This window comes from Sinocyclocheilus rhinocerous, unplaced genomic scaffold (assembly GCF_001515625.1).
Source record: "Sinocyclocheilus rhinocerous isolate Xijiao unplaced genomic scaffold, SAMN03320098_v1.1 scaffold806, whole genome shotgun sequence".
Lineage (NCBI taxonomy): Eukaryota > Metazoa > Chordata > Actinopteri > Cypriniformes > Cyprinidae > Sinocyclocheilus > Sinocyclocheilus rhinocerous.
The window spans coordinates 501,479-513,214 of NW_015648045.1; the positions used below are offsets into that span (position 1 = coordinate 501,479).

The 11,736-nt window shown below is 39.6% G+C and overlaps 1 protein-coding gene across 3 annotated transcripts in view; it reads right to left on the minus strand.

The window, feature by feature from the left end:
• The window catches only part of col18a1b (collagen type XVIII alpha 1 chain b), a 48,820-nt gene that overhangs the window by 11,421 nt on the left and 25,663 nt on the right, over positions 1-11,736 (minus strand). For all 3 annotated transcript variants that reach the window (XM_016514098.1, XM_016514097.1, XM_016514096.1), the window contains exons 5-28: positions 11,266-11,353; positions 9,496-9,542; positions 9,184-9,210; positions 8,890-9,066; positions 8,760-8,786; positions 8,602-8,664; positions 8,097-8,180; positions 7,711-7,746; positions 7,125-7,277; positions 6,984-7,028; positions 6,824-6,868; positions 6,591-6,653; positions 5,607-5,717; positions 5,392-5,460; positions 5,278-5,304; positions 5,070-5,168; positions 4,957-4,992; positions 4,721-4,804; positions 4,584-4,616; positions 4,378-4,413; positions 4,035-4,094; positions 3,186-3,263; positions 3,048-3,083; positions 2,830-2,883 (exon numbers count right to left, since the gene is read on the minus strand). In XM_016514098.1, coding sequence (XP_016369584.1) covers positions 2,830-2,883; positions 3,048-3,083; positions 3,186-3,263; positions 4,035-4,094; positions 4,378-4,413; positions 4,584-4,616; positions 4,721-4,804; positions 4,957-4,992; positions 5,070-5,168; positions 5,278-5,304; positions 5,392-5,460; positions 5,607-5,717; positions 6,591-6,653; positions 6,824-6,868; positions 6,984-7,028; positions 7,125-7,277; positions 7,711-7,746; positions 8,097-8,180; positions 8,602-8,664; positions 8,760-8,786; positions 8,890-9,066; positions 9,184-9,210; positions 9,496-9,542; positions 11,266-11,353 — 1,578 coding nt within the window. The remainder of the gene's footprint in view (positions 1-2,829; positions 2,884-3,047; positions 3,084-3,185; positions 3,264-4,034; positions 4,095-4,377; positions 4,414-4,583; positions 4,617-4,720; positions 4,805-4,956; positions 4,993-5,069; positions 5,169-5,277; positions 5,305-5,391; positions 5,461-5,606; positions 5,718-6,590; positions 6,654-6,823; positions 6,869-6,983; positions 7,029-7,124; positions 7,278-7,710; positions 7,747-8,096; positions 8,181-8,601; positions 8,665-8,759; positions 8,787-8,889; positions 9,067-9,183; positions 9,211-9,495; positions 9,543-11,265; positions 11,354-11,736) is intronic.

Sequence of the window (11,736 nt, forward strand, 5' to 3'; positions counted from 1 at the left end):
TCCTCCCTGATCTTGCACAGTGTCTGTGCAAGAAGGCTCACTGGGGAAAATGCATACTTGTGAAGGCCCCGCGGCCAGCTGTGTGCCAGTGCATCCGTGCCGAGTGTTCCCTCGGTCAGGGAGTAGAACAACTGACAGTGAGAGGTTTTTGGAGAGGCAAACAGGTCTACCTGAGCGACTCCGAAACGACTCCAAATCCGTCTGGGGATGGATTCTCCATTCTCCCGGGAGTGCAGCTCGTGACAGCTCGTCGGCTGCCTGGTTGTACAGACCAGGAATGTGAATGGCACGAAGCGACCTCAGATGCTTCTGACTCCAGAGGAGGAGGTGGTGGGCGAGTTACGACATGCGACTGGAGCGTAGACCACCTTGTCGGTTGATGTACGCAACGGTCGCAGTGTTGTCCGTACGGACCAGTACGTGCTTGCCTCGTAAGCACCCTTTGAGACGGATAAAGGCCAGGCTTACTGCCAGCAACTCTAGGCAATTGATGTGCCAGTGCAGTTGGGGGCCCGTCCAAACCCCCGACACTGCAAGCCCATCGAACGTGGCCCCCCAGCCGGTGGTAGAGGCATCCGTGTGAACCACAGCATGCCTGGAGACCTCCCCGGTGGTAGAGGCATCCGTGTGAACCACAGCTTGCCTGGAGACCTGTTCCAGGGGCACTCCTGCTCGGAGAAACGCAAGGTCTGACCACGGGGTGAAGGTTTGGCGACAGGCCGCTGTGACTTGGACCCGGTGAGTGCCGCGTAGCCATGCCCACCTCAGGACTCGGCCATGGAGCCAGTGTTAAAGCGGTCTCATATGAAGCAGCCCCAGCGGCGTGACTGCCGCTGCAGCGGCCATATGCCCCAGGAGCCTCTGAAAGTGGGACCGCCGTCCTGCCCTTGAACATATTCAGGCAGTTCAACACCGACTGAGCACGTCCTTGCATGAGGCGTGCTCGACTGAGTCCAAATCCATACCGAGAAAAGAGATCCTCTCCAAGGAGAGTTTGCTCTTTTCCCAGTTGACCCGAAGGCCCAACAGGCTGAGGTGTGAAAGTACCCTGTGACTTGGACCCGGTGAGTGCCGCGTAGCCATGCCCACCTCAGGACTCGGCCATGGAGCCAGTGTTAAAGCGGTCTCATATGAAGCGGCCCCAGTGGCGTGACTGCCACATACACCACACAAGCTGGACCAGCAGGACCACCGACGTACCCGCAACCTGGTACCGGGCACCGGGGCGGGGCGCTGAGAACCACCGCGGACCACCCCGAAGAACCAATCGTCCAACCTTGAGGGCTCGGGACACGGTGGAGGTCTCCACTCGAACCCTACCCTCACGGTGGCCCGGGAAAGCATAGCCGTTATTTCAGGATCCGATTCAGGCATTCCCTCAGACCGCCGATGCTACTGCCTGAAGTAGCCCCCGCCAGACTGCTGCCATGACGAGAACTAGATCGAGGCAGAAGCAACCTTTGAGGGAACAGAGCTTGGCCGCGACTCCGAGATGATCATCTTCCCACAATGAGAACATGACTCATCCCCAAACACCACCTCAGCGTGTTAAATGCCCAGGCACGTGAGGCATCGATCGTGACCATCACCCAGCGCCAGGTAACGACCGCATCCAGAAACGCCCAGGTAATACGTTGTCTATAGCAAGACCCACATCGTCTTTACAAAGACATAACATCGAGTTTGCCACGCAACGTCGTCTTTAAAAAGACGCACCCGTGAACGCTCTTTTAGGGAAAAAGCTCTTTTAGCGTGCTGAAGCGCACAGGGGAGATGGCCGCCTGCAACACAAACAGGGGATATTGCAGCCTGATGTGTGCAACCCACTCGACACGGGAAACCACCACCGCTGAAGTGCCGTACCGTCAACACGAAGAGCTCTCAAAGAGTGCACTGAACTCGTTCAGTCGTCTTCTCTCAGTAGAGTAGTCAGGAGCAGAACGATGTGATCGCTCGGCTCCGAAGCGAAAAGCTGAATATGCGCTGCACCAGCTGCCTACTTATACTCACGCTGTGATCAGCGGCAGCTGGATGCAATAATCGCATGCCAATGTGCATTGGCTCGTTTAGTTACACTCGAATTAGATTGGTCTCTCTAAGCGAGATCCCAATTCGTCTGTCAACCGACGTGACGTCGAGAATGACCGACTGAAAGGGAACCCATATTGCTCAACACTGTCAGTAAATGACTGCTAATTAAATTTGTAAAATGTTTAACTTGTCTCAGACTCTCATCTGGCTATTTTATCTTCATTGCTGCTTTTTGAAAATGGTTTACTCCTAATTCGAACAAAACTGACCATTATCTATACCTTTAATTACCTTTAATTACTATATTATCTCTATTACTTTACTTTACTTTATTGTCTGTACAGAGTTCCTGAACAGAAATTCATATTTGACACTGGCATAAAAACACACAATAAACAGTATACGTACACTCATATATCTATAAAACACATAGAACACACATTATCCTCATAAAAAACCCAATCATGTTTTCATTAATACCTTTCGATAAATTATTTATTCAATTGAATAATTATATAATTGTATATATTATAATTGTATGTAATAAGTATATAATTGTTTTACAGCAAATGCATATGTTAATTTAAGTAAATAAAAGTTAATTAATAAAAATAATGTTTAATTAAAGTTTAATAAAAAGTAATTATACTTTTTATTTGGAGCCAACTATATGTTTAGATGTATTATACTGGCTAATGTGTTGCTACTGACAGTCACTGCAAAAGTCTATGATAAAATCTTTCTTCAGAAAATGTAAAATGATAGAAAATCTTGTTAGATTTGATTAGAGTTACTCACTGGTCTGCCTGGTAATCCGATTTCTCCTTTTGGTCCAGGTGGCCCAACTGGTCCCTTATGAGTGAAAAATATACTAACATATCTATAGCATATACTCTTGAAATATCAGCAGTGTTAATAATGATCAATGCATTTCTTAATACTAGGGAAATTTTGCAGGTAAAAATAGAGCTTTTCTGTGTGGTATACCCCAGCGGGACAAAAAGCCAAAAACTCACCAAAGGACCCTCTGGTCCTGGAGGTCCTGGTTCACCCTAAAACAGATAGTAACTACATCAATTGTCTAACAATGCTATGGATGCTTAAAAGTTATGCTCTAAACTCATCTATCTGAATGAAAACCGCTGGTCTCTTACCAGCTGTCCAGCTAGACGCCCCATGTAAATGGGTTTACCACTTGAGTCTACGATCAGGCCAGGATCACCCTTTTGACCCTAAAGAAAAAAGAACAAAACCATAGTGTGAGAGGATGAAAAATGCTCATTGAATAAAGGTAATATCTTATAAACACTGCTGTTCCCATATACAGTGCAGTGAAAAGGTTTTTGCCCCCTTCCTGTTTTTTATTTTTTTATTTTTACATATTTGTCACCCTTAAAAGATTCAGATCATCAAAGAAATCACTTAAATAGAACCTGTCTGACAAAGTGAAGCATGCTTAAATAGCAACACATCATGCCGCAATCTAAAGAAATTCAAGAACAGATGAGAAACAAAATAGTTGACATGCATCAGTCTGGAAAGGGTTATAAAGTCATTTCTAAGGCTTTGGGACTCCAGCGAACCACAGTCAGAGCCATTATCCACAAATGGAGAAAACTTGGAACAGTGGTGAACCTTCCCAGGAGTGGCCGGCCTACCAAAATTACTCCAAGAGCGCAATGACGACTCAACCAGGAGGTCATAAAAGAACCCAGAACAACATCTAAAGAACTGCAGGCCTCACTTGCCTCAATTAAGGTCAGTGTTCATGATTCAACAATAAGAAAGAGACTGGGCAAAAACTGCATCCATGGGAGAGTTCCAAGGCAAAAGCCATTGCTGACCAAAAAGAACACAAAGGCTCGTCTCACATTTGCCAAAAAATATCTTGATTATCCCCAAGACTTTGATATTTGAATATTTGGTGGAATACCCCTGATTTTTTATTGATTTTCTAAAGTGTATTTTTGTAATAAAGTTTTACCAAAACATAAATGTATTACCTTGATAGAGTCTCCTGGTAGTCCAGGTTCCCCCCGATCACCTTTTGGACCCATCGGTCCCTTTAAAGATATAAAAAAAATGCATTATAAACCAGTTTTCACTTCTCACAGTCTTAAAGTTTAAAGCTCCTGCTTTTTAGAGTGCAGACCAATCTTTGTAATTTTTTAACATATATAGGTCTTGGCACCTAAATAGCTGGGAGAGCACGATGAATGCATTGATTGAACTTTTAAGTTTAAAATGAACATTTAAATAAAAAGGTGCAGATGTGGTAGAATCTGATGTTATCCAAAATATAAAATACTAGACTTACAACAAAATTACAAGTCATTAAAAACTTACAGGGAATCCTGCCTGACCAGCTATACCAGGTGTACCCTAATAAAACAAGAACAAAACACAATGTTTTGAATGTGGTTCTATATGCATTATAATATGCAAATAGTAAATCATAATTACACAGGATATTCTGCATTGAACTGCATGATATTTTACATACTCGAATTAATAAAAAGCTATAATGACTATTATTCATCAGTTCCTTTCACCTGTGGTCCAGGGATTCCATATTCTCCATTTGTCTGAAATTGAATGTAATTTAAGTCATTGTTTGTTGTAAAGGAGCAGTAAAATGTTACAGAGTTATACAATGTCCTTTGAGTGTTTACTGTATGATAACACTTACACTGCCATTAATATAGGTAACTTGTCCTGAACGACCTGGTGGCCCTGGTGGTCCTGGAGGCCCTACTGCACGACCAGGATAACCCTAAATACAAATATATTATTATAAATCTATTGCTTAGGTCCACAGAATAGTTGCAGTGTTGAACTGGATTGAATACTACTGTTGCTGAAGGCTGAGTGAACCAGCGATAGAGATCCTACATCTAAGCTAAGTGTCTTCAAATGAATACTCACTTTTTCACCTTTCCATCCTCTTTCCCCCTTTAGCCCCTGTAAAAAAGAAATTATTTAAAAGTTACAATATTGCTGTTCAAAGCTGATCTTCATGCTAGAGATCTTTCACTCACTATTTTTCCCGGAAAGCCATCTAACCCTGACATTCCCTCTCGTCCTCTTTGGCCTTCTTCACCTTTCTGACCTGGAATACCTGGTAAACCAGGTTTTCCCTGCAGAGTTTAAAGAAAAGAGAATGAACTTTTCTCCCAGGTATGTGTAATGTACATTGTAATTTGTAACTTGGATATCACATTATAAACATATAAGTCATAGTCTCACTGGTAGTCCAGGTATCCCCTGAGGTCCCTTTAGAGGAAAAAAAACAACAACAGGGATGAGGTGGAATAAGCACTGTGTTGCTGTGATGATAATGTGACAGCAGTTTAAAGTTACCTGTGGACCTGTTGGCCCCATGACTCCTGGAATGTAGTGAAGATCAACTTCTTTTTCTTTCCCATCAGTCTGAAAACACAGTGGATATGGCAGATCAAGTTCTAGGCCTCCTACTGTAGAGGCACAAAGTCCTGTGACTGCATGGCCCTTGCAATAGTCCTGAGATTAAAAGCCTTGAGGGTGCTGAACTTCAATGATTACAGTAAGTAACTTACAGTAATTCGGAAGGCAGGTCCAGGGGGTCCTGGAGGTCCCTGAGGTCCCATAGGCCCAGGCGGCCCTGCCATACCTTCTGGCCCTGGGATTCCTACTGTACCCTGTGGACCCTAAAGAGAAGGGAATGGGAAGGGAGGGTTTAAAACTTGCAAAATTGTTCTAAAAAAGCTTAAGTTGACTGTCTTTAGTTGACTAAATTGAAGTTTAGTCATGAAATTGGCTCTTTATAGGTAATATGCCTCGTTTACAACATGGTGCAAGGTAATAGGGGCTCTTATTGTAATCTGTCAACAATATATTATAAACTTAAAGATCAGTTAAAATCATCTATTAGACACTGCATGGTTTATGGGTTCACTTCATTAACATCCCATAGCACCGAACAATCACAATTTCGAAACAGCGAACAGCCTCATTTGCTAAAATCACATGAATTAGCCTATTTTAAATGCACTCCGAACAACTTGTTCAAAACAATCTAATTGCAAAGTTTTGAAGCTTCGTGAAGCAGTGTTTTGAATGCATCCATTAACAACAGCTGCAGCAGCAGTGTATAAAAATCTCAGACCAATTACATTAATTTGCCATATTCATTGCCATGCTGTAAGTTTATTTAGAGAGATGTCACGAACTACAGTAAATACCACTCAAGAAGACGTGTAATGCAGGTGAAAGTGTAATGCAGGTTATGTGAGCAGTCCTCAATTGTTACAGTGTTGTAAAAATAAATGCATGAAAATGACAAGCAAGCCTCGCACAAGAGCTAAAAACATAAGTAGACGTAGAAACAGAAAGTTTGCATTGGCTAAAGCACAAGTCTGATTTTATCAATTCACTAGCCCTCATTGACTGGTAGGCGAAATTTTGATGATGAAAAGTTGTCTGTAGTGAACTAAAAATAACACTTTCATTCATCAGTCAAGTTCTTGTGACACACCAAACCCAATTCAGTTAGTTTGTAGTCATGCATGATTTTAGAATACCTGTGCCCCACTAGTCTCCCAGGAAGGAAACCAATTGGAGAAAAAAGAGAAAGCAGAGCTTTGCTACAGGGAGAAAAAAATATATAGTGAAGATTAACTTCCCAATGAAAAAAAAGTCACATAGATAGAAATGTGTAAGATATGTGAATGTCTGACTTTCAGTTATATTTCAGTATTCTGTGAGCACATCTTCACATCTAATTTATTAAACATGCTAGCATCACTTGTCTTACCTTTTCCCCTGCAACTCCAGGTAAGCCAAGATCACCACAGTCTCCCTTAAAAGACAGAGAGAAAAAAATAAATAGTTTGATTTCATTTTAATATCAGGCCTATTAAAAATAATTAAAAAAATCATATTAATATCATTTAAAAAATCATATTAATATTTACCTTTTGGCCTGGAGGACCAGGTTTTCCAGGTCGACCTGGGGACCCCTGAGTCATAATAAAAAGGGAAAAACAGAACACAAACAAAGTTCTACTAAATGTTTTAAAATAAATGGTATTAATGAAGAGGGGGCAATTTCTTACAGGACGCCCAGGGAACCCATTTTGTCCAGGGGGACCAGTGGGGCCAGCTTCAAAAGGTTCTAATTCTGATTCAGTTGGCCAGTCTGGTCCTAGGGGCCCAGGCGGCCCAGGAAGCCCAGGAGGCCCAGGTAGACCAGGATGACAACATAAATGCTGAAAAGATGAGAACATATTGACCTTTAACTCCAAAATGAAATTATACAGCCAAACACAACAGCAGCAGATCTGGTGAATTCATTAGGATATTCAGTAGAGTAAAAAAAAAAAAATTAGGAAAAGTGTTTTTTAAATAATTAAACATATTTAAAAATACTTCTAATATATTTTTTATAATATGATGTTTGACGTGGTGTGGTAACCATAGTGAAATGGTTTTGAAAGGGCAAAGTTACATTGGGAAATGCAAAGTTTGTTTGTTGCCAAGATACATATTGCCATCAAAATTGTTGATGCTTTATATAAGAAGGGTTTATAGTATAGTATTGTACATATACACTATAAAAACATAAATGAATAATAATAATAAGAATGTTTTCAAATTAGGCTAGTAGCCTTAGGCATAGATTAGCTGATTGTTAAAACATACCGGCAATGATCCAGAACCCTCCATATCCATAAATGTCTGAAGGGAAAACATTATATAAAACACAGATGTTTTAGCTCATTCAACAGGTTTCATGGTATACTGTAACAACTGCTAATTTTCAGCAAAAGGAAACTCAAGAATACAACTTTTAAAAATAAAACTGTTCACATCACCATGTCTTTGTAATTTGTGTCACTAAAAAATGTTGGTGAACAACATTTTTGTGCCTCTCTGCTACATGTATGAGTTCAGAAAAGCTTTCACATGAATTGTGTGAAATGTGTGAATGTGCCCATAATTCATAATAGGCTCTCAGTAGTTCCTTCTACTGTATGCACATTCTAGCTCCAAGCACATAGACCTGTACTAGATGTATTCATACTCACAGTCCTGTCTGAGATTGAGGGTCCAGGAGGTCCAGGTGGCCCAGGTGAGCCTCTGGGGCCTGGATGTCCTTCCCCTTTCTGTCCCTAGAGATACAAAAAAGACATTTTTATTTATTGGTCCATACAAAGACCTTGGTGAAAAAACAGTAATTTTCCCAGTGTGCCTGATAATGTTGCCTTCAAACCCTCAAAGGACTTCTTTTGTTTTCTTGGTTCAAACATGTCTTGCCAAAATTTTGGTCAACAATGATTTTTCACCTCCGAGATGACTTTAACCGAATTATAAGAGTAATGACTATCAATGCCTCATTAGGTGCACATGACACCCATATTCGAAATTTTATTTTCACAAAATCACTTCTTTTTTTTTCAAATCTCAAAGCACAACAGACTGCAATAGTTTGCACACTCCTGGTTTAACATATAATGTGTAGTAAGGTCAATAAAAATAATTAATGATCAATAAAAATCAATAATTATTGAAAATTCAGATTTTGCAAACCACCTTCTGTCCTTTAGGTCCTGTAGTACCAGGTGGTCCTTGAAAACCTCGAGGTCCTTCGGGTCCCTGAATAGTAACACCAAACGAGAATGAAGAAGTAATAAATAAAATCTTAGAAAATATTCAAACACTGTCCAGAAAAGTCTGTCCAGAAAACTCACAGGTTTGCCGTCCTGCCCTGGTTCACCCTATAAAACATCAAAATTATGTTTCTCAACATTTATGACTCTTTTTTGAAATATTATTCATTTTAACAGTAATGAAAGGCTAAGGGAAGTTCATGTTACTCACTGGCTCCCCCTGTGGGCCCTCTTGACCTGGTGGGCCCATTAGACCCTGTACCCTCTCCACCTTTATATCCCCTGTGCTTTTCACTTCTGTTACTGGACCCCGGGGTCCAGCTGGTCCAGGTGGTCCTGGAGGCCCACGATCACCTTTGGGGCCAGGATATCCAGACCCAATACTACCCTATACAGAAAAATGGGCAATGTGTTCATCAACCTAGCCAATATCTGGAAGATGTCATCATCCAATCACTGCACTGGTGAAAGGTGTGTGTGTACCACTAAAATAAATCTTGTTTACCTTGATTTCTTTCTCTCCACGATTGCCCTGGGGAAGCAAAAGAGGACATGATTTAAAAGAAAGAAAGAAATCCTGTCACACCTGATTAGGACACAGCATAAAGCAAATTAATGTATGATTTACTATGCAAATTGCATATCCTCATCCAACTAAAAAAACATAATCTACAGTCTATTTACTTTAACCTTTTCTGTTTTAGACATTATAGTAAGCGGTCCCATTAACAATTATCCCATTGTTAGCATCCCATTAATGCAACAATCATTTAATATGTTTGATTATAAAAGAACCCAAAATAGAACTGTACTGTACCTTCTCTTCACCTGTGCTGGAGAGTGTGGCTGAATCACGTTTTGGCTCTGTGAATGTCAAAGCAGCATTTCATGTTAAAATAAAGACCAGGCCTTTAAAATTTAATTTTTGAAGGCAGATTAGTGCCATCTGCTGGGAGTAATAAAAGAAAAAACAATGTAATCCTCTAGTTGTTTTTTAGACATAAATACTTATATATAACCCTAATTTTACTACAGTCAAACCTGAACACAGAGAAGGACATTTTGTTACACATAACATCAGAATTCAATAAAAATTTAACAACAAATGATTAGGAATGCTAGGTTTGATCTGATTTCAACCTCTTATTTGAGTCTTCTGTATCAATTTTGTCATTGTTACAGCCACACCACTTCATCTGTGTGTGTACAATAGTGTGCTGTGTGTGTCTGTGAGTGTGTGCAAGTGAGTGTGCGTTTAAGTTGGTGTGTCGGTTTTGTACTCCTGATGTTTTAGAGTGTAATCCCTTTCTTGCTGTCCATTTTTTTTTACTGCACTGTGGCTGAATTATTGATTTTATTTCACACATTTGCAAAAACTTGTTAAAGTCACTCCAGTTCATATATGTGTCTATTTTGCACTCATGATATTTTAGAGTGTCACCCCTTCATTGCTGTGTGCTTTTGTTTGCATCACGTCTGATTTGGAGTTTGTACGACCAAAATATTCTGAGTTTTTTTTTGTTTTTTTTTCGTATTTCCCATTCATATGTCGGTCATTTTTGACTGCGAAGGAGCCCAGTGTGACTTTATTTATTTATTGACCCTTTAACATATCCAAATCATGTCCATGATTTTTTGTGTGTTCACATAGATAATGCGACAAAAGTCACAAAGTGTCATCCCATTCCTATGAAGTGAAAAAATTTAAAACTTCAAAACATAAAAAGAGGCAAAGAGGGTTAAAATGTGCACTTTGTAATAATTTAAAATTAAAGGTTTTACTGTACAGTACATTTTAAATCACTTAATAATCTATTTTTTCCTACTTGCATGGGTAAAATGAGCACACAAATTGAATTTAATATACGTTTAAGCAGATAAACTTCTTTTTCACAATGACATCAAAATTAACAATGATAAAACCCTTTGAAACCTATAAATTTAGTAGCTATTTATTCATTCATTCATGCATGCATGCATGCATCCATGTATATAATGCATATAAAGTGAATACAATAAACATAATAGTTTTGTCTGCCTGTTTAATTAGAATTACAACAAACATTTGCTCTGAAAAATTAAAACAGATATATTGTGAAATATTATTTAAATTTAAAATATATATTTTAAAACATTATTCTTTATGTTTCCTGTGTTGACAGCTTCATTTTCAGTGAAGGTTGTTTATTATTATTACATTGATGTTTCCATGAAGAACCTTTAACATTCATAAAACCCATTGTACACAAGGTTCTGTATAAATATTGTCCACAAGATGGCATTGCAGCATTATCATTGCATTCAGTTTGAAGCGATTTCTGTCTGCATGTCTATTTTGTTATCATATTTTGTGAGCTCTTACATAGGTTGTCCAAAATTCAGAGATTCCACAATTTTCTAATTTATGTATGTACCAAAGCCAGGGCTAACAACTGAAGAACAGTTCCCTGTGGAAGCATCACTAATACGGAACATTAATTACACTTTCTAAAAACATTCTATAAATTCAAATCTACAAAGTTCCAGTTTCTTTGTACTCTTGTCTAACATCAATCAAAAAACTGGATCAAATAGCAATTGCACAGACCTGTAGCTTTCTGATGGTCATCTGTGTTCAATTTAGGCTTACGCCCTGTAGAAGCAGGTTGTGAAGGCAGGGGCTGCAGAACAGAACCCTGTGAAATAGAAAACACATTTAACTGTTTACCTGCAGAGCAGGTTTCTTCAAGACAGTTTTAAAAAGACATATCTTATGGTTTATAAAAGATGTTGTTTAACTTATTTGTTTAGTCATACTTAGTAATGCTAAAACATTACTTAAACATCTACTTCAGGGTATTTTGTCTTAAAGGGCTAGTTCACCCAAAAATGAAAATTCTGTCATTAATTACTCACCCTCATGTCCTTCGTTCATCTTCGGAACACAAATTAAGATATTTTTTGATGAAATCTGAGAGCTCTCTGACCCTCCATAGACAGCAAGGGTACTGCCATGATCAAGGCACAGAAACATAGCAAGGACATCGGTAAAACAGTCCATGTGACATCAGGGGTTCAA